This window comes from Carcharodon carcharias, chromosome 11, assembly GCF_017639515.1.
Source record: "Carcharodon carcharias isolate sCarCar2 chromosome 11, sCarCar2.pri, whole genome shotgun sequence".
NCBI lineage: Eukaryota > Metazoa > Chordata > Chondrichthyes > Lamniformes > Lamnidae > Carcharodon > Carcharodon carcharias.
Window position 1 is genome coordinate 51,627,399 of NC_054477.1, and position 23,233 is coordinate 51,650,631.

At 42.5% G+C, this 23,233-nt stretch overlaps 1 protein-coding gene across 3 annotated transcripts in view; it reads left to right on the forward strand.

Moving 5' to 3' along the window:
* Positions 1–23,233, forward strand: part of rnf6 (ring finger protein (C3H2C3 type) 6) — a 305,285-nt gene that overhangs the window by 262,069 nt on the left and 19,983 nt on the right. Inside the window, exons 2-3 of one of the 3 annotated variants that reach the window (XM_041199836.1) lie at positions 1,966–2,602; positions 2,861–2,944. The exons of 1 other annotated variant lie outside the window; for it this stretch is intronic. In XM_041199836.1, coding sequence (XP_041055770.1) covers positions 2,903–2,944 — 42 coding nt within the window. In that variant the 5' untranslated portion in view covers positions 1,966–2,602; positions 2,861–2,902. Of the gene's footprint in view, positions 1–1,965; positions 2,603–2,860; positions 2,945–22,486; positions 22,820–23,233 lie in introns of those variants that run through there. One more of the 3 variants, XM_041199837.1, reaches the window with a different exon arrangement.

A 23,233-nucleotide genomic window follows, 5' to 3' on the forward strand; every position in this document is an offset into this window, starting at 1 on the left:
GCTCGCTCTTGCTCGCTCGCTCTTGCTCGCTCGCTCTTGCTCGCTCGCTTTTGCTTGCTCTTTCTTTCTCGCTCTCTCGCTTTCTTGCTCTCTCGCTTTCTTGCTCTCTCGCTTTCTCGCTCTCTCGCTTTCTCGCTCTCGCTTTCTCGCTCTCTCGCTTTTTCTTTCTCAGTCTCTCTCGCTCTCTCTTTCTCGCTCTCGCTTTCTCTCTCTCGCTCTCGCTTTCTCGCTCTCGCTTTCTCTCTCTCGCTCTCGCTTTCTCTCGCTCTCTCTCGCTCTCTCTTTCTCGCTCGCTTTCTCTCTTTCTCGCTCGCTTTCTCTCTTGCTCGCTCGCTTTCTCGCTCGCTCGCTTTCTCTCTCGCTCGCTCGCTTTCTCTCTCGCTCGCTCGCTTTCTCGCTCGCTTGCTTTCTCGCTCGCTTTCTCGCTCGCTTGCTTTCTCGCTCGCTCACTTGCTCGCTCGCTTTCTCGCTCGCTCGCGCTCTCTTTCTCTCTCGCTCGCGCTCTCTTTCTCGCTCGTGCTCTCTTTCTCGCTCGCGCTCTCTTTCTCGCTCGCGCTCTCTTTCTCGCTCGCGCTCTCTTTCTCGCTCGCGCTCTCTTTCTCGCTCGCGCTCTCTTTCTCGCTCGCGCGCTCTTTCTCGCTCGCGCGCTCTTTCTTTCTCGCCCGCTCGCGCGCTCTTTGCTCGCGCGCTCTTTCTTGCCCGCTCGCGCGCTCTTTCTCTCGCCCGCTCGCGCGCTCTTTCTCTCGCCCGCTCGCGCGCTCTTTCTCTCGCCCGCTCGCACGCTCTTTCTCTCGTCCGCTCGCGCGCTCTTTCTTTCTCTCGCCCGCTCGCGCGCTCTTTCTTTCTCTCGCCCGCTCGCGCTCTCTTTCTTTCTCTCGCCCGCTCGCGTTCTCTTTCTTTCTCTCGCCCGCTCGCGCGCTCTTTCTTTCTCTCGCCCGCTCGTGCGCTCTTTCTTTCTCTCGCCCGCTCGCGCGCTCTTTCTTTCTCTCGCCAGCTCGCGCGCTCTTTCTTTCTCTCGGCAGCTCGCGCGCTCTTTCTTTCTCTCGGCAGCTCGCGCGCTCTTTCTTTCTCTCGCCCGCTCGCGCGCTCTTTCTTTCTCTCGCCCGCTCGCGCGCTCTTTTTTTCTCTCGCCCGCCCGTGCCCTTTCTCGCCCTCGCCTTCTTTCCTTCTCATGCACGTGCATACACACACATGAAGAATTGGCTTGTTACAAGAACTTGCAATTTAAGGAAACTAAAAACAACAAATAGACAATGATTTTGGGCTGTGATGGGCGATGGTGTGTACAAGGACTTTTGCGCATGTTAGCAAAATCATGAAAGAAGAAGTTGCGAACTGTGTGACTTTCTGTAGTGTGAAAAGTGGCTTCTGTAAGGTGATCCAGGAAACCACATTTATGCAAAGTTTTTTTTAAACTGTAGGGGTGAAAGTTGATAATCAATTATTATTTAAACACAAGGAATCCTTTTTTTAAAAAAGTCATAATTTTAAGCACTGGTTAGTAATTTTTGATTTATTCATGGGATGTGGCATTGTGGCACAGCCAACGTTTATTGCTCATCCCAAATTGTCGTTCAGTTGGAGGTGAGCCACTGTCTTGAACCACTGCAGTTTGTGTGGTGTATGTACACCCACAATTAGATAGGCCATTGGAATGGCACTCATCCAGGCAAGTGGTGAGTATTCCATCACACTCCTGACTTGTACCTTGCTGATGGTGGAAAGGCTTTCAGGAGTCAGAAGGTGTGTCACTCACTGCAGAATACCCAGTCTCTAACCTTCTGGCTATAGTATTTATATGATTAGTCCAGCTCATTACCTGGTCACTGACCCCCAATATGTTGATTGTTGTTTTGGTGATGGTAATATAATTGAATGTCAAGGAGATATAGTTTGACTATCACCAACAAGTGAGAGTCTTCGCCTTGCATCTGTGTGGCATAAATGTTCCTTATTGTTTATCAGCCCAAGCTTGATTGTTGTCATGCCTTGCTGTGTGTGGGCACAAACTGCTTCGTTAGCAAAGTTGTTGTGAATGAAACCGAACACTGCAATCATCACCAAACATCTCCACTCCTGAGCTTATGATGGAATGAAGGTCATTGATAACCAACTGAAAATGCTTGGCTTTGGGGCACTACCCTGAGGAACTCCTACAGCAATGCCCAGGGGCAAAGATGATTGGTTTCCAGCAATCGTGACCATCTTCCTTTATGCCATTGGAGAGATTTCCCCGTTTCCCACTAACTTCAATTTTACTAGAGCTTCTTGATGCCACATTAAATAAAATGCTGCCTTGATTCCAAGGACACTCATACCGTCGATCTGGAATTCCATTCTCTTTCATATGTTTGGGCCAAGACTGTAATCAGCCCAAGAGTCGATTTGAAAAGTTAACTAATTTTTTTTTAAGCTTCGGAACATCTATCAGATTTTCCTAAAGAATAATGACCTCAACAAATCAGCAAACAGTTCCAGCTGGCCACCACAAAAAGCCACCTATAAAAACTTTTGAGAAAACCTAATGGTATTATAACTCATCGCTACAGACCAAAGCCTAGTGACAACACCATCTCCCTGTCTGCAACTGCTGAAAAATCTGGTAAGTCATAGAATAATTTCCATATTGTTTCCAAAAAATAAATACATAATGTTGTAAAGTTCATAGTCGATTATAACAAGTATGCATGTATAGGTTGGAAGTCTTGCAAATCCTTCAACAATGTCCTGTATCCTTCACTTCTTGCTGCTGGTAACCACAGTAAGTGATTTTGCTTCATCTGCATTAGCTCTTTGTAACAACTTAAGTTCGTTCACAGTTTTAAAAACCCAAGGTAAAAATATGATTTTGTTTTTACAGATTCACCTTGGTCCAAGTAAGAGTAACACGCTGTCAGAAACTATGGAGGACACTTCTAACACCGATGTTGAAGTCTCCCTACAGGTGATGATCATCTATAGCATCAAAGGTTCAGATAGGCAGTCTGCCTGCCTGGTAAGGGAAACATGGCTTCAATGGGTGGAGTCAGCACAAGGCTTTCTCTGCTTGCTGCAGTGAAAGCTGGAAGGTTGCCCATTTTATATTGAGAAGGTGAAGGGCCGAAGCCATCAAGGCTTACAAGTGATGAGATAAATCAGAAAAAAAACTGAGACAATGCCAAACTTAGATTTTCAAAGCTTGAAGTAGGAATTCTGGTGTTTGGGCGTTCTGATGCTAAGAAAAGAGTTCAAGTATGGTGTATCTTAGTTTCTGTAAAACAGATGCGTAGCAATAAGAGAAGAGGATGTAGGATGGTATATATGAACTGTAGATAGATTTATAAGGTAAAAGATACATGCGGTTGTAGTTGGAAGAGGCTGGAGATGTGGCACTGCCTATCACAGGACACATACTTTCTTTCATCCTTCTCAGGAATGTAAGAAAAACGTACTAGCCTGTATGGAGTGCCTTATTGTGTCCTCGGGACAACTCAGAGTACTTGACAGCAAATTAAATTACTTTGCTATATTGTTACTGCTCTTATTTACGTAAACATAACAGCCAGTTTGCACATGACAAGTTCTCTCAAACAGCAGATGAACTGAGGAGGTATTTGTCCCAAATGTCTTAATGATGAATTATATCATAATTTATGCCAGTTTCTGTGCCTGTTTTGCTGAAGGGAACTTGTGCTGAATTTTTTTGCAGAACTCATTTGCCTACTTTGGCACACAACCGGTGTAAAATAAGTGCAAATGTCCAATTGTTAAAACTCTGCATGCTTTTACAAGCTGTTTTTTTAAAAAAATCTGTATTCCCATCAGAAAATAAAGACAACTATGTTTTTATTGTTGTTTAGTTGATTTTTTTTTGGTTAAAATGAGGAAGCTTCTTTGTGTGGCATGTGAAATATAGTGTTGTCCGGTAGAAATTAATGACAAGTCATGATTTGAATATGCTATTTATTAGTAGAAAACTTATCTTTTCCAAAGATGATAAAACCCATACAGCTCAAAAAACGCTTGCACGTGCTACATTTCAGCTTATTTTACTGACCTAAGCAGTTAAAATAGACATGAATATGGTGTTTCAAACTTTTTATTTACTAATAAGAAATGCAATTAGCTACATCTCTATTCCCAATTAGCCACATTTAGCTAATGTTTTGGACAGTACTGAAGCAGAGTAGTTGGCTACGTCACTATTTACTGGTCTGGCAGGAAAAAATACCAAAACTTAATGCAGGAGTGTGAATCTCAGTTCAGTTAGGATGTGAACTCAGTTGTCTCTTTGTGGTCCCTGACATATTTTACCACTGGGCTTACTGGAGCGAAACTTGTTTCTGGTTTAGCCATTCATTTCTATATGTATGTGCGCCATTACTATGTCCTGTAACACAATGAGTTTGCATGGTCTCCTTGGTGTGAATTTAGGCAGCATGCAACAGTATTGTCAAAAAAGTCATTGTTAATATTAATGTCTGAATTATATTCACAACCATCTTGCTGAAGGTAACATCCTTAACAGAATATTGTGTTTGCAGTACCTATCACTTCATTCTTTCGTTTTTTTGTGACATGGGGCCACAGTTGGGAGAGCCTGTTGTCTCTGAAGCTCCTCTTCCTCTTCCATTATTTTTCTCCAAAAATATCCTTTATTCATAAAATTTCTAAAAATTCATTTCATAATAATTTGAAGTTGACAATGCATAAAAGTGCAAAACAGATGTGTTTCTTTCAGTACACTATATGGCACTCTGAGGTGCCTTGCTACACTTCAGTATGCAGATTATTAACAATATTTATTGAATGTGAAACATACAACGTTACCAAACCTTTGGTGTACTACAGTGGAAGGGCCTTGGAAGTAGCCTTTCTCCATGCAGCCTTCAAAAGCTGCCTCAAGTTTTACTGCATCCCTCAACATATAGTCCTGGCCCTTGAAATGTGCCAGTCTACAAGATTCAGTCGTCGACAGCTCTTTACACTGGGAGACCAGAAGGTTTTGGGCAGACCAAAGAGTGCCTTAGACCGAATTGATAGTCCTCAGGCAACAGTTGATGTTTATCTCTGTGTGCCCCCCTGGGGACAGCCCGTAGAACACAGCGTCCTATATTTTGGAACTCCCAGGATGAACCTAGACAGGAACCATAAGTCGTAGGGGCAGAAGTGGGACATCCGGCCCATTGAGTATGTTCAATGAGATCATGGCTGATCTGCTAATCCTTAACTCCACTTTCCTGCCTTTTCCCCATAACCCTGGATTCTTTACTGATTAAAAATCTGTCTATGTCAGCCTTGAATATACTTAACGACTCAGCTCTACAGCCCTCTGTAGTAAAGAATGCCACAGATAACAACCCTCTGCGAGAAGAAATTCCTCTTCATTGACCCCTTTCTCTGAGATTATGCCCTGTGGTCTAGACTCTCCCACAAGGGAAAACGACCTCTCCGCATCTACTCTGTCAAGCCCCCTAAGAATCTTACATGTTTCAATAAGGTTACCTTTCATTCTTCTAAACTCCAATGAGTACAGGCCTAACCTACCCAACCTCTCCTCATAAGAAAATCCCTCCATACCATTGTATCTTTTTTCAGACCTGTTTTGCAAAGACATATTCCAGAAAGAGGTGCAGGGCAGTGTCTTCCCTACTGCAGCCACCTCCTTTTCCATTATTATGCAGAACAGATATATGCCCAGTTAAAAGGTTATTCCAGGGACTTAGTCTTAAATTACTTTGTGTGTTCTGCGACAGACAGCACTTAAAAGTATTTTGCAGATCTCAGTTAGAAAAATTCAAAAATAAAAATCACAAAGAAAATCTCCATCTAACTCTGGAAATCTGTCACATAAATATTAGGTGATTTTTTTTTGGGCTGTGCTGAACCTAATTTGTTGGACACAAATTTGTCAGTGCATTATTTGTGTAAACATTTTACATGGGGGCAAGGCTATGTATTGAGCAGCAGAGATTTTTGACATATCCCGGAAGTGGCTCAAACTGTCAAGGATATTCATGTGGAATGAAGGTTCGTATAACTACTGTAGAACTTCATGTAGTAATTTTCTTATAAATGCCAGAATGCAGCTCTTGCCATAATATGCCAAAATCTTTAAAGCCAATCTATTGTGGTGGTGGTGTTGGTTGAGTTTGGTTAGAACATCAGGAAAATCTTCTGTATTCACACAGCAATTTTTTTAACCTCTTGATTGAGTAACTAGACATCTCATTCCAAAAGATGAAATCTCTAACAATGCAGCATTCCTTCAGAATTACATTGATGTGTCAGCTTAATTTTTGTGTTCAAATCCATTGTGGATTTTGAATCTCCATTTTCTGACTGAGGGAAGAATGCTACCAATGGAGCAAGGCTGACAGTCAATATCAAAAAGAAAATCCATGCTCCCTGGTGGAAATCGGAGGAGAGGTCAGTGATGAAGAAAGACTAAAGATGTAAATAACAACGATAAATATAGCACTTTAACGTAATGAAACATGCCAAGGCATTCACAGGAGCATTATGAACAAAGTATGACACCGAGTCACAAACGGCTATATTCGGTCAGATAACCAAAAGCTTGATTTGAAGAGGTAGGTTTTAAGAAATGTCTTAAATGAGGAAAGTGAGATGGAGAGCTGTGTGCGAGGGGGGTGGGCATTGGAGAGCTTGGGGCCAGGGCAACTGAGGGCACGGCCAGCAATGGTGAAACAATTATAATGGAACAATTATAAAAGCAACCGCAATAGATTGAATTTTACATCCAGTTTGAAAGGGAGAAGAGTGGGTTTGAGACTAGTATTTTAAACTTTAAGGGCAACTACGTGGGCATGACAGCTGAGCTAGCTGAAGTGAACGGGGATACTAGGCTAGAGGATAGATCAATAGAGAAACAGTGGCAAACATTTAAGGGGATATTTCAGAATACTCAGAATAAATATATTCCTACTTTATGGAGAAAAATTCTAGGGGGATTAACTGAAGAAGTTAAAGAAAGCATCAAACTTGAGGAAAAAGTACATAACTGCAAAGATGAGTGGGAGGTCAGATGATTGGTCAGAATATAATGAATGGCAGAGAATGACTAAGGTTAATCAGGCTAAAGGAAGCTAGCTAGAAATGTAAAAAAAAAGAAAGCAAGATTTCTACAGATATTTAAAAAGGCAAAAAGTAAAGTAAATGTTGGTCTTCAAGAGAGTGACAATGGGGACTTGATACTAGATAATAAGGAATTGGCAAATTAAATGAACAAATATTTTGGTTGTCTTCTCTATAGAGGATACAGAAAACATTCCAGTAAGAGCTGTAAATCAGGAGGCGGAAGGGAGAGAGGAACTTGGTGAAATTGCAATCACTAGGGAAGCAGTACTGAGCAAACTGATGGAGTTGCACACTGATAAGTACATTGATAACTAAGTACTTGGATTTCCAGAAGGCATTTGTTACACATCAAAGTTTACTGCTCATGGTGTAGGGGAAATTAGCATGGAAAGAAGATTGTTTTCTGCCAGCCAGCCAGAGTATGCATAAATGAGTCTTTTTCTGATTGGCAGGATGTAACGAGTGAGTCCTACAGAGGTCTGTGCTGGGTCCTCAACCTTATACAATTTATATCAATCACCTAGATGAGGGAAGCGAAGGCCTGGTAGCTAACTTTGCAGATGACACTTTCCTACCTATCTTTGTATGTTGTGAAGAGGATATGGGGTTCCAAATGGATATGGATAGGTTGAGTGAGTGGGCAAAAATCTGGCAGATGAAGTATAATGTGGGGAATTGTGAAGTTGTTCACTTTGGCAGGAAGAATAAAAAAGCAGAGTACTACTTAAATGGAAAACGACTGCAGAATTCCAAGGTGCAGAGGAATCTAGGTGTTCTTGTGCATGAGTCACAAAAGTTAGTATGCGGGTACAACAAGTAATTAAGGCTAATGGAATGCTATGACTTATTACAAGAGGAATTGAACATTGAAGGTAGGCTGTTATGCATCATATTGGTACAGCTTTGCTCTCTCTTAAGGAACGAAGTGAATGTGTTGGAGGTGGTTCAGAGGAGGTTTACTAGATTGATACCTGGAATGAGCAGGTTGTCTTATGAGGAAAGGTTAGACAGACTGAACTTGTTTCTACCGGAGTCTAGAAAAGTGAGGGGTGACTTGATTGAAATATATAAGGTCCTGAATGGTCTTGACAAGGTGGATGTGGAGAGGATGTTTCCTCTCGTGGCTGAGTCCAGAACAAGGGGGCATTGTTTTAAAATTAGGGGTCGCCCTTTTAGGACAGAGATGGGAAGAAACTTTTCTGAAGATTCTGCGACTTTGGAACTCTGCCTCAGAAGGTGGAGGAAGAGAGTTCCAAAGAGTCACGACCCCCTGAGTGAAAAAAAATTCACCTCATCTCTATAGATATAAAAACAAAAAACTGCGGATGCTGGAAATCCAAAACAAAAACAGAAACACAAATACCCTGGAAAAACTCAGCAGGTCTGGCAGCATCGGCGGAGAAGAGTATTTCCAGGGCAAGGCTGTACCAATATGATGCATAACAGCCTTCCTTTAATGTTCAATTCCTCTTGTAATAAATCATGGCATTCCATTAGCTTTAATTGCTGAGTTTTTCCAGGGTATTTCTGTTTCTGTTTTTGTTTTTTCACCTCATCTCTGTTTTAAATGGACGACCCCTTTATTTTTAAACAGTGACCCGTAGTTTTAGATTCTCCCACAAGACGAAACATCCTCTCCAAATCCACCCTGTCAAGACCCCTCAGGATCTTTATATGTTTCAATCAAGTCTCCTCTTACTCTTTTGAAGTCCAGCAGATACAAGCCTAGTCTGTCCAACCTTTCTTCATAAGAGAACCCAACATTCCAGGTATTAACTTGGTAAACTTTCTGTGAGCTGCTTCCAATGTATTTACATCCTTCCTTAAATAAGGAGACCAATAATGTACACAGTACTCCAAATGTGGTCTCACCAGGGCCCTGTACAACTGAAGCATATCCTCCCTACTTTTGTATTCAATTCCCCTTGCAATAAATGATAACATTCTATGTACTTTCTTAATTACTTGCTGTATCTGCATATTAACCTTTTGTGATTCATGCACTAGGACACCCAGATCCCTCTGCACCTCAGAGCTCTGAAATCTCGCCATTTAGATAATATGCTTCTATTTTATTCTTCCAGCCAAAATGGACAATTTCACATTTTCCCAATTATACTCTGTTTGCCAAATCTTTGCCCAATCACTTAAGGAGGCTACAAAAAGATATAGATAGGTTATGTCCTCTTCACAAATTACTTTCCTATCTATCTTTGTCTCATCATAAAATTTGGAAACCATCCCATCATCCCTCCATCCAAGTCATTAATATAAATTGTAAACAGTTGAGGTCCCAGCACTGAACTCTGGCACACCGATCATTATATCTTAACCAACCTAAAAAGGACCCATTTACGCCTACTCTCTGTTTCCTGTTAGCCAGCCAATCTTCTAGCCTTGCCGATATATTACCCCCTCTGCCATGAGCTTTTATTTTCCGCAATAACCTTTAATGTGGCATTTTATCAAATGCCTTCTGGAAATCGAATGCCAGTACATCCACGGTTCCCCTTTATCCACAGCACATATTAGTTTCTCGAAGAATTCCAATAAGTTAGTTAAACACTATTTCCCTTTCACAAAACCATGTTGACTCTGCCTGATAACCTTGAGCTTATCCAAGTGCCCTGCTAAAACTTTTTTAATAATATCTTCGAACATTTTCCCTACGACAGATGTTAAGCTAACTGGCCTGTAGTTTCCTGCTTTCTGTCTCCCTGCCTTTTTGAATAATGGAATTACATTTGCTATCTTCCAATCTAATGGGACCTTCCCTGAATCTAGGGAGTTTTGGAAAATTAAAACCAATGCATCAACTATCTCACCAGACACTTCTTTTAAAGCCCTAGGATGAAGTTCATCAGGATCCTGGCCCTTGTCAGCCCACAGCTCTAACAATTTACTCAGTACCACTTCTCTAGTGATTATAATTTTCCTGAGTCCCTCCCTCCCTTCCATTTCCTGGTTTAAAGCTGCTTCTGGGGTGTTACTTGTATCCTCTATAGTGAAAACTGATGCAAAATACCTATTCAATTCATCTGCCATCTCCTTGTTTTCCATTATCAATTCCCCAGACTCACTTTCTATAGGACCAACACTCACTTTGCTAACTTGATTCTTTTTTTAAAGAGTATATAAAAACTCTTACCACCTATTTTTATATTTCTAGCTAGCCTTCTCTCATACTCTAATTTTTCCTTCATATTAGTACTTTAGTCATTCTTTGCTGTTCCTTATATCCTGTCCAATCTTCTGACCTGCCACCTGCCTTCACACAATTACATGCTTTTTCTTAAGTTTAATACTATCTATAACCTTTCTAGTTAACCATGGATGGTGTGGCAATCTCTTGGACGTTTTCTTACTCATTGGAAAGTATCTATTCTGTGCATTCTGAAATAGCCCTTAAATATTAGCCACTGCATTTCTATTGACCTATCCCTTAACCTAATTTACCAATTCACTTCAGCCAGCTCAGCTTTCATGCTGTCATAATTTCCCTTATTTAAGTTTAAGAACTTAGTCGCAGACCCACTCCTCTCTCCCTCAAACGAAACGTAAAATTCAATTATATTATGGTTGCTGCTATCTAGGGGCGCTTTCACTGAGATAATGAATTAATCCCATCTCCTTGTACAATACCAGATCAAGTATAGCTTGCTTGCTTGGTTGGCTCCAGAACTTGCTATTCTTAGAAACTATCTTGAAAACATTCAATGTACTCCTCATCTAGGCTATCTTTGCCCATCTGACTTTTCCAGTCTGGATGTAAATTAAAATCTCCCATGATTATTACCGTACCTTTCTAACAAGCTCCAATTATTCCTTCCTTTATGCTCAGCCCTACCATGTGGTTACTGTTAGGGAGCCTGTACACAACTCCCACAAGTGACTTCTTGCCTTTACTATTTCTCAACTCCACCCAAACCGTTTGCACATCCTGGTTTCCTGAACTTGGATCATCCCTCTCTATTGTGCTAATACCATCATTAACTAACAGAGCCAACACTCTACCTTTTCCTCACTTCCTGTCCTTCCTAAATATCTGCACCCTTAAATATTCGGGTCCCAATCCATGTCCTCCTGTAGCCATGTTTCTGTAATGGCTATCAAATCATTATTATTTATTTCTATGTACGCTCTGTTTATCTGTTTTGTTTACAAAACTACGTGCTTCAGAAACAAAGCCTTTAGCTTTATCCTTTTATTCTTTTTATAATCTCTAGTTTTATCTGTTGATTTACTGTTAGATTTGTACTCTCTATCCCCTCCTGTCACGGTCTGCTTTTCATTTCCCGTAATAATACCCTCTTCTTTTGGCTTGTTTTTGCTCTTTGATTTACACATCCTCCCAAATTTGATTCTTTGCCCCCATATTTAGTTTAAAACCGTCTCTACTTCACTAGTTATGCAGCTCGCAAGAACACCGGTCCCAGCATGGTTAAGGTGTAGACCATCCAAACGGTATGGATCCCACTTTCCCCAGTACTGGTGCCAGTACCCCATGAACCAGAACCCACTTCTCCCACACCAAATTTTGAGCCACACATTCATCTCCCTAATCTTATTTGTCCTATGCCAATTTGCATGTGGCTCAGGTAATAATCCAGAGATTATGAACTTATGGTTCTGCTTCTTAATTTGGTGCCTAGATCCTCATACTGACTATGCCGAACCACCTCCTTTGTCCTGCCTATGTCGTTAGTACCTACATGGACCATGACAATTGGGTCCTCTGCTCCCACTGCAAGTTCCTCTCCAGCCCCGAGCAGATGTCCCAAACCCTGGCACCAGGCAGGCAACACAGCCATCTGGACTCACGCTCTTTGCTGCAGATAACAGTGTCGATCCCATTGACTACACTATCCCCCCACTAGTACTACATTCTTTTTTGCTTTCCCCACTTGAATGGCTTCCTGTACCATGGTGCCATGGCCAGTTAACTGATCCACCCCATGCAGCCCCCACTCTCATCCAAATAAGTTGGAAAAATCTCTCACCTGTTGGACAAGTGCAAGGGCCGAGGCTCCTGCACTTCTACCCTATGGAGTCATCCTATCTGCTTCACTCACAGTCACACTCTCCTGTCCCTGACCACTCTCCAAATCTGAAGACCCTGTCCTAAGAGAGGTGACTGCCTCCTGGTACAAAGAATCCAGGGAGCTTCCCGCCCCCGGCGGCCACCCCCCTCCTCCCACTGTGCAGTGTCTGTAGTTCAGCCTCCAGCTCAAACTCTGAGCTGAAGCGCCTCAGACTTCTAACACTTACTGAATAGGTGTTTGCCCTAGATCAAATTGGCATCCAGGAGCTCCCGCATGCTGCAGCTGTGACACATCACCTGTCCTGACATCCTTAATGTGCTCTAACTATTTAATTATTTTATTCAATTATCTTTTTTACTTTTGTTTTTATAAATTTTATTAACCTTATCACCAGTTGTTAGACTATTTTGAACTTGAGGAATAGAATAAACCTTAGTCATTTACTGGGTACTCAGCAAATAACGAGCTTCTTCGCTGTAGCAGAGTACAACCACTTGCTGAAGGCTTAGAAAGTTCGAAAGCAAAAGAATACCTCTTTCCCTTCTTTCCCTAACTCCCTTAATTACCCAACTCCCAGCACTCAGAAGAGTCACACTTCTTCAGTAAACCTTCCCTAAAATATCTCTTTCTCCCCCATGCACCGAATTCCCAAATATACTCACTCGGTCTCTGTCACACTTAGGCCAAAGTGACCATGTGCCTCTTATTGAAAGCAGAGTGGAATTTGTGGAAAAAGTGGACAGAGGTGAACAAGGTTATTAATATTAAGGAACAGAAAGGAAGAGAGAACAGAGCCCTGAAGAGCTAAGTTAATTGACCAAGAGTCAAATGAGGATCCAAAAACTAAGGGAGCAATTTTGAGAGTAATATATGGCCATAGAGCATAGCTTTAGTTGGAAGTCATATAGCCGTAACTTCTTTCAAAGCGACAGTTGGCAGCTTTGGAGATCCTGAATATTTACCAAAATGTTCAGTGGCAGCATTTGAGAGGTGTGTAGCAAGATAGCAGCACCTTTGAAACCTGAGACCTCTAGCACCTAGAAGAGCAAGTGCATGGGAACACCACCATCCCCTCCCAAACACATCATCCTGACTTAGAACTATACAGTCACCCCTTCACTGTTGCTGAGTCAAAATCCTGGAACTGCCTTCTAATAACACCTGGGTGTATCTACACTACACGGAGTGCAGCGGTTTATTTAATGCAGCTCACCACCAACACCTCAAGAGCAATTAAGGATAAGCAATAAATGCTGGCCTTGTCAGCAATACTCACATCCCAAGAATGAATTTTTTAAAAAGGCTGGTGGAACAAAAAGGGTACAGCCTCACAAAGCTATTCCAATCCTTTTTTATAGTCACAAGAAGTTGAAGTAGAGCATTTGCTTGCTTGATTGACAGCGTCTGTGCAGGATGCGCTGACTCCATTTTATATTGTGAAATAAGCTTGATCACATTGGCAGAACAAGTTAGTTCTCATGAATCATCTTAGCATATTTAGAAGAAACCAGTTTGCCTCTACTGTGCAGCCTTGGAATATGAACACTCAGATCTCCAAGTTTAGCTTTTAGTTGGTCTTCAAGTTGATGTCACATTGATCTGCCAATTTTGAAGAGATTCTATAAATGATAAGCCCTTCTTACTTAGCAGTCAAATCAAACAAACTAAAATACATTTTTGAAAAAAATTACTTGCTGTTTATTGCATTACTTTAGTTCTTATGTGGTTTTGGATATTTAAAAATTAAACAAATTCTGCCTCTGTGTTTTCCTGTTTAATGACTATTCCTACTGTTTTGTACAAAGAAAATATGACTTCAACTGATTTAACTGCAAATTTTGTCACTTCTGTGTGTACTGAAAGAAGGGATGCCTTTGAGGGGACAAAGACAGAATCCATTTGTGAGTTGAGAAGCACAAAGGCTATGATCATGCTTCTCACGGATATTCTATAGGCCGACAAATGGTCAGAGAGAAATAGAGGGCCAAGTCTGCATGGAAACCATGGACATATACAAGAACGATAGAGTGGTGATATTATGGGACTTTACCCAAACATCGATTTGGGGTCCTGTTAGAGTAAAGGGATTTCTGAAATCTGTTCAGGACAGCTTCCATGACCAGTATGTTCTTGGTCCAACTAGAAAGGAGGCATTGGTGCATCTGGTGCTTGGGAATGAGGTGTGCCAAGTGTCTTTGGGAAACACTTGACTAAGAGTGATCATTGTATCTTAAGATTTAAATTGGTAATGCAGAACAGCAAGGAACAATCTAAAGTCGGTGTCTGAATTAGAAGAAGGCTAATTTTGATGGAAAGGAAGGGGTCTAGTTAGGGCTAAAATAGAACCAAGACTGAAAGGAAAGCTGTAATGGAACAATGGGTGACCTTTAAAGAGGCGAAACTTTAGTTACAAACTAGGTACATTGCAACAAAGACGAAAGATAGGGGAACCAGAAGACAGGGCTGATGAGGATGGAGATGGTGAATATGATGAAACAAAAGAAGGTGGTAATGCATGTCAGATGAATTCTACCTGCAAAAAAAAGCAGGACAAATCCAGCCTGACCAATTACTGCCCCATTAGTCTACTCTGGATTATTAGTAATGAGACAGATGGGGTTGTCGACAGTGCTATCGAGTGGTACTTAGTTAGCAATAACCTGCACACAAACGCTCATTTTGGGTTCTGCCAGGGTCACTCTGCTCCTGAGCACATTGCAGCCTTGGTTCAAATATGGACAAAAGAGCTGAACTCCAGAGGTGAGACGAGAATGACTGCCCTTGACATTAAGGCATCATTTGACCAAGTGTGGCACCAAGGAGCCCTAACAAAGCTGGAGTCAATGGGAATTGGGGGTAAATTCTCTGTTGGTTGGAGCCATACAAAGCACAAAGGAAGATGTCTGTAATTGTTGGAGGTCAGTCATTTCAGTCCCACAATATCACTGCAGGAGCTCCTCAGGTAATGTCCTAGGTTCAACCATCATGAGCTGCTTGGTTAATGATCTTCACTCCATCATAAGGTCAGAAGTGGAGATGTTCGCTGATGACTATAATGTTCACCATTTGCGACGCCTCAGGTACTGAAGCAGTCGTACCCATGTGTAGAAAGTCTTGGACAGAATTTGGGCTTGGGCTGACAAGTAACATTCGCATGACTCAAGGGTCAGGCAATGACCATCTTCAACAGGAAAGAATCCAACCATCTCCCTTTGACGTTCAATGACATTACCATTGCTGAATCCCCCACTATCAACATCCTGGGGTTACCATTGACCAGAAACTGAACTGAAGCAGCCATATAAATACTGTGGCTACAATAACTGGTCAGAAGCTGGGAATTCAATGGAGAGCAACTCACCACCTGACTCCCCAAAGCCTGTCCACCATGTACAAGGCCCAGGTCAAGAGTGTGATAGAATACCCCCCACTAGCCTAGATGCGTGCAGCTCCAAAAACATTCAAGAAGCTCAACACTATCCAGGACAAAGCAGCCTGCTAGAAGGACAAGGGTAGCAGATGCATGGGAACACCACCACCTGCAAGTTCCCATCCAACATACACACCATTCTGACTTGGAACTATATCACTGTTCCTTCACTGGAACTCCCTTTCTAACAGCACTGTTGATTTATCTACATTACATGGACTGCATCAGTTCAAGAAGACAGCTCACTACCAACATCTTAAGGGCAAGTAGGGATGAAAGAATAAAATAAGTGGTTAGCAAATTATATGGGATCTTGGGCTTCATAAATAGAGATATTTGAGTACAAAATCAGGGAAGTTACGCTGACCATTATGAAACTCTGGTTACTCCACAGATCAAGTATTGTATCTAGTTCTGGTCACCACACTTTAGGAAGTATATGAGGGTTCTTGGGAGGGCACAGAAGAGATTTACCCAGAATGGTCCTGGGGATGGGGGGTTTTAAGCTACAAAAGTTAGGTTGGGTTGTTCTCCTTGGAGCAAGGGAGATTGAGAGGAGATTTGGTAGAGCTGTACAAGATTATGGCGGGTTTCAATGAAGTAGAAAATGAAGAACTGTTTCCATTAGTTGATGGTACATGGACTGGGGGGCATAGATTTATGGTTCTGGGCAAGAGATGCAGGGGAAATGTGAGGAAGAACTTGTTTATGCAACAAATGGAATGACCCGGACCTCGCTGCCCATGAGGATGGTGGAAGTGGATGGTGGAAGTGGAGACTATCAGTGATTTGAAAGGAAATTAGAAGGAAATAAACTTGCAGTGCTACAAGGATAGAACGGGGGAATGGAACTGACTTGGGCATAGACACACTGGACTGAATGGCCACCACCTGCTATGCTCTAAATGACCCAGATTCTAAAAATCTGTGTAGAAACATGTCCTTATCCATGGGTTATCTGTCTTTTCTGGTGTGAGCTTGAGGGGGTGGTGTTCCCATGCATCTGCTACCCTTGTCCTTCTAGGTGATAGAGGCCACAGGTTTGGAAGATGCTGACAAAGGAAGGTCGGTGAGTTCCTGCAGTGCATCTTGTAGATGGTACACACTGCTGCCATATGCGCAGTAATGGAGTGAATTGACGTTGAAGGTGGTGAATGGGGGCCAATCAAGCAGACTGCTTTGGCCTGGTAGTGTTGAGCTTCTTGAGTGTTGTTGAAGCTGCACACATCCAGGCAAGTGGGGAGAATTCTGGCCTCTGAGTCATAAGGCTGTCAGTGCATCTCCCAATCCAGAGACTTGAGCAGAAACTCTATGCTGCAGTTGACTTCAGTACTGAAGTGGTACTGCATAGTTAGAAGTGTGCCATATTTTTTAAGAAGTATGGCTCCATCTTTTCTCAGACACAAAAAAAATCCCACAGCAACTTTTCAAATAAGAGCAAGGCAGTTTGTCTTTGTAATAAAAAGAGAAAATGCTAGAAATACTCAATAGGTAAGGCAGCATCTGCAGAGAAACAGAGTTCTTGTTTCAGATCAATGATGATCCTTCATCAGAACATCAGTAATTTTCTGGATTTTCAAAAGGCCTTCAATAAGGTGCCCGTAATACACTAATGAATAAGGTGAGAGAATATGGAGTCAGGGGCAAAGTGGCAGAATGGATTGTGCATTGACCTCGAGACAGAAAGCAGAGAGTGGGAGTACCAAAGGACAATCATTCCTAGTGACAGAAGGTGGGAAGTGGTGCTGCACAAAGATCAGTACTGGGACCACTGCTGTTCACCATTTACATTAACAATTTGGACTTAGGAATCAAAACAGCTTCTAAATTTGTGGATGACACCAAATTGGGGGCTCGTCCATACTGGGGAGGACTGTAATAAATTATAGGAAGACACTAATAACCTGGCAGAATGTGCAAATAATTGGCAAATGAAGTTCAACACATACCAAAAATGTACTACCTTCTAGTTACGAAGACTAGGTAGGTCATTTATTACTTGGAAGGTACAAGTCTAGGTGGGGTAGAGGAACAAAGGGATCTCTGGGTACAGCTATGCCAATCACTAACAATTGTGCCACAGGTTAACAAGGCCATTTTTTTAAAAAAAAAGCAAATTGAGCAGTAGGCTTTATTTTTAGAGGGGTAAGCCAGAAAAGGAGGGAATTTATGTTGAATTAATACCGAACTTTGGCTAGAACACTCTAAAGAGCACCTTCTGCAGTTCTAGTCACCATATTATAAAAAAGATATAGAAACACTGGAGAGGGTGCAGAGAGGATTTATGAGGATGATACCAGAAATGTGTGGATATACATATCGGGAAAAGATGGACACGCTGGTCTCCTCTTGAAAAAAGGTTGAGGGGTGAGGTCTTTAAATTTATAAAAATATTTTGATAGAGTGAATACAGAGAGCATGTTTACTCTTTTGGGGCAGAGCATAACTAGAGGCCATAAATAAAAGATAACCACCAAGAAATCCAACAGGGAATTCAGAAGGAATTACTTGTCTGAAAGGGTGTTAAGAATGTGGAACTTGCTACCACAGAGAGTAGTTGGAGGGTATAGTACGGATGCATTACTTGAAGCAAATAATACGGACGCATTTAAGGGGAACCTGAACAAACATTTGAAGTAGAAGGGAATAGGAGAATCAAGTGTTGCATGTACACCAGCATGAACTGTTTGGGTTATGCGCTGTATATCCTATGTAACCCCTGTTTGTGAAGCCCAAGCTAACCACGTCGATATGTGCTGCTACCAGTCAAGATTTCTGCAAGGCGATGGCATAGTGGTATTGTTGCTGTACAAGTAATCCAGAGACCCAGGGCAATTCTCTGAGGACCTGTATTCGAATCCTGCCACAGCAGACACTGGAATTTGAATTCAATAAAAATCTGGAATTAAAAGTCTAATGATGACCATGAAACCATTGTCGATTTTTTTTTGTAAAAACCCAACTGGTTCACTAATGCTGTTAGGGAAGGAAATCTGTCCTTTCCTGGTCTGGCCTATGTAATTCCAGATCCACAGCAATGTGGTTTTTCTTAAATGCCTTCTGAAATGCTTGAGCAGGCCACTCAGTTGTATCAAACTATTATCAAGTCTCAAAAAAGGAATGAAACCGAACGGACCACCCAGCATCGACCTACGCACTAGAAACGATAGCGGTAAACTTGACACTGTCGACCCTGCAAAGTCCTCCTTCCTAACATTTGGGCGCTAATGCCAAAATTGGGAGAGCTGTCTTACAGATTAGTCAAGCAGCAGCCTGATAGTCATCCTCACGGACTCACACTTACAGGTAATTACCCAGACACCACCATCACCAACCCTGGGTATGTCCTGCCTCACCAGCAGGACAGACCCAGCAGAGGTGGTGGCACAGTGGTGTACAGTCGGGAGGGAGTTTCCCTGGGAATCCTCAACATCGACTCCGGGCCCCATGAAGTGTCATGGCATCAGGTCAAGCATGGGCAAGGAAACTTCCTGCTCATTACCACATACTGCCCCCCCCTCCAACAGACGAATCAGTGCTCCTCCATGTTGAGCGTCACTTGGAGGAAGCACTGAGGGAGGCAAGGGCAAGGAATGTACTCTGGGTGGGGGACTTCAATATTCATCACCAAGAATAGCTCAGTAGCACCACTCCATTACCGAGCTGGCTATCTGAAAGGACATAGCTGCGAGACTGGGTCTGTGGCAGGAAGTATGGGAACCAACAGAGGGGAAAAACATACGTGAACTCATCCTCACCAACCAGCCGCAGATACATCTGTCCATGACAGTATGGTAGGAGTGACCATCACCCAGTCATTGTGGAGACAAAGTCCCGCCTTCACCTTGAGGATACCCTCCATCGTGTTGTGTGGCACTACCACTGTGCTAAATGGGATAGATTTCGAACAGATCTAGCAACTCAAGACTGGGCACCCATGAGGTGCTGTGGGCCATCAGCAGCAGCAGCAGAATTGTACTCGAACACAATCTGTAACCTCATGGCCCAGCATATCCCCCACTCTACCATTACCGTAAAGCCTGGGGCTCAACCCTGGTTCAATGAAGACTGTGGAAGGGGATGCCAGATGCAGCACCAGGCAGACCTAAAAATGAGGTGAAAACCTGGTGAAGTGATAACACAGGACTACTTGCATGCCAAACAGCATACGCAGCAAGCGATAGACAGGGCTAAGTGATCCCACAATCAACGGATCAGATCTAAGCTCTGCAGTCTTGCCACATCCAGTCGTGAATGGTGGTGGACAATTAAACAACTCACTGGAGGAGGAGGCTCTACAAATATTCCCATCCTCAATGATGGAGGAGCCCAACATGCCCATGTAAGAGATAAGGCCAAAGCATTTGCTACAATCTTCAGCCAGAAGTGCCGAGTGGATTGTTTCTCAAGTGCTCTTCTGCCCCATTATCGTGTCTTGGCAGATTTCATGACTATGAAGGAAATAATTAGGTTTTTAAAACTAAAGGCAGACACCTTTTATCCATTTGTTAACCAACTTCTTGTCTTTTACTAGTTCAAGTTTTAGCCATCACTGGAAAACTAAATTTGAGTTGGAATAACTGTTGTTTTAATCCAGTTTTTGGGGGGTTTTTTGGTGCTCATTGCTGATGAATGAAACAGTTTTCCATTTTTTATGTCTATCAGCATTGAGCATTTCCAGATTCTGTCTCACATCCAATTGTATAATAAGGTTCTCTTTACGGTGCCGTAACTCTTAACCGCAGAGGATCGCTGCATAATGTACAGACATAAGTTCTTCTTTTGCAAGAAAGGTGATCCAACAGCAGCATCCTCTCCCAAACCAACTTACCCAGCGTTGAGGCACTAATCACATAAAACCATTTCCACAAGGTGGGATATGTTGTTGGTATGCCTGATACCAAACTCCTGAAGCAACTGTTCTGCCGTGACTGGATTCCGGGCATTAGACTCCTAGGAAGACAACAGAAACACTTTAGGGGTGTCCTTAAAGCATCCCTGAAGAGATCAAATATCCTTGCCAATTCATGGGAGTTCCTGGCTTGTGACCAACCAAAATGGAGAAGGCTCATTCAGGAAGGCACCAAACACATCAAGAGACTTCATCATGAAAATGCAGAGATAAAGTCGAGGCATCAGAGGGAGGGCACAAACCTCAAAACAACCCATCCACCCAACCATTAAAGCATCATCTACTCGGCATGTGGCAGAGTCTGCAGATCATGCATTGGATTTGTCAGCAATGTCAGAACCCATCGAACCATTGTGGAAGCAAGTCACCCTATATCCTGTGGGTCTGCCTAAGAGGAGAGAAAAGAGAGACTCAGACTTGTGACTTCTAGATGCTGGAAATTACACTCATTGATATGGAACTTCAGGTGGAGTAATGTCTTAAATGTCACCTTTAATTAAGTAGATCAAAGACTTGTCTTTCACATGCATAACACCTTAAGTAAATTTATTTATCATTTTAAATGGTCACCACCTCAAACATTGTTTATCCAACCTACTTGGGCATAAACCTCACCTGGTCACAAAGCTCCAAAAGCATCTAGTAAATGCTGCTGAGAACGTGAAAACCCCCAAATTACCTAGTTATCTAACTTTGCCAGCTCTACTTTGGGAGTAAATGCCTCCACTTACTGCACTTTTGTTATTTAGGGTTGGATTTCACCAGCTCTCTGGGGATAGGCTGGGAGGTGAGGGAAGGTGTTGGTGGCCTGCCCATCATCTCTCCGCTACCATGCAGGCAGCGCAGAGGGGGAGGAGTGGCTGCCTATTCGGGAACTCTTTGTTTGGCCCACGGTGGGGCATTCAACTATAATGGCCTCCTCGTAGCAACTGCCCTCATTTCCAGTCTGAGCCCCCTCATTGGAGCCTGCCTGTTGGTTCCCAGCACCCCCAGAACCCACTTAGCTGATTGAGGGTGTACGTCCATCACTGCACCCTCCTCCTCCAGTTGCAGACCCCGAAATGGCCGCTGCTCCTACAGGCAGTACTGAGCTGCTGGATCTTTAGCTGGCTGCCATTGACTAGGTGCAGTCCCCAGGTCCCACTGACCATCAAAGCAAGGCTCCCCCCACCCCGGCCCCAAACACAACACACACACATACACAAACCTCCCCTTTGCTTTGGAGGTCTGCAACAGGACCTTACCACCAACACTGAATTCCAGCTTTAGTTGTGAAATATTGTGCATTGGCAGAACTTGCTCACCATACTGTAAGCTGGTGGATATTCAGATACATTCTTTGACTATGTGTTTTGTGTCAATTGCATCTTCTTTCCCCTTCCATGGTTATCAGTCCTCTGCAGTATAGCTCTCCTGTATCTTCATCGTTTAGGTGTTGTAGCAAAATCTATCATTAGACTTTGATTTAGCAACATGCTTTTTCACACACTGATTTGTTCTTCGCATCTACAGCGTGGCTCCCTTCGAGGCACTCCACGTGATCAAACATTTCCTTACTGTCAGGCTGGCATGAAGAGCTGACAGCAGGTATTCACTCACCATATGATTTCTACTCCTACAGGTAGTTAACCAGGATTCAACTGCCAACAGTATAGTTTCTACTAATTTCCAATGGGACAGGAATTGTGCACATTAAATTTTCACCCATGGGCCCTTAATAACAAAGACAGATGTTCTTGCAGACAAATAGAAACTAGACTCTGCATTGTTGAATCATGCCCACTAACCAAACTATCTCGTGATCCATGTTGTAGGCATTCTGGTGGTAACAGTGCATTGAGATGGTTGGAATTGTGTACTGAGTCTGCAGCAGCTAAATAAATAAATGCTGAAGTTCTAGCCATTGGTCGAAGTGTGCAGCTGCGCGAGTCAAGGCAAACGGGAGGAACGTCCTACGGAATTAATCTCAAAAGCATGAAAAACTGGCAGCTGCCAAAAATTGAATTGAAGCCAGGAAAGATTAGTAACAGGAACTTGTGGAAGCAAAAGCATTTTCAAAGGAATTCAGAATAGCACGGAACACTGAATGGTGGAAGACGGGTGTTGTGGGTTTGGCAATAACTGTAGAATTTCTCAAGGGAAAAGACTCAGTTTCAGAAATCGTTTACTCAAGCATGGGGAAACTCAAGCAAGAGAAGAAGGAAGTGATGGATTGTTATTCAGGACATACTGTAATGCAGGCGTGTGGTCATGAAGAGGTGGCCTGGAGCTGTGACGCTGAATGAATATTACTACTGTAGGAATATATAAGAATCTGCAGCTATTGAGTTAATGAAACTCCATCTTGTGGTAGAAGTATGTATCTGTGTTACAATGTTGAAACCCAAATAAGGAAATTGTGACATAAGGAGCAATTAAATATCTTGCAACATGAAAACAGGTCATTTGACCCAACTTGCACTGGTTGGATTGTTTGGCCTTTCTCTGTGTTGTAATTTCTGTAATTCTAGTTTAAAAACAAAACATAAGTGATAAGAGATGTTTCTGAAGGAAAAATTAAAATCAGTTGTCCTGCCAAATTAGTTTTTGAGAAAAATAATCATGTTTGATTTTTAATTTTTTTTAAAGGGGAAGCCCTATTTCGGCATTTGAAAGAGTATTAAAAATCTAAACTGATATTTCGCGTTTGTTCTATGCTTTGTTAATTAAAAGCAGTCTTGGAAAAATATTTAGTGTAAATTTCTCCTTTCTGCCACTTTCTCCCAACTT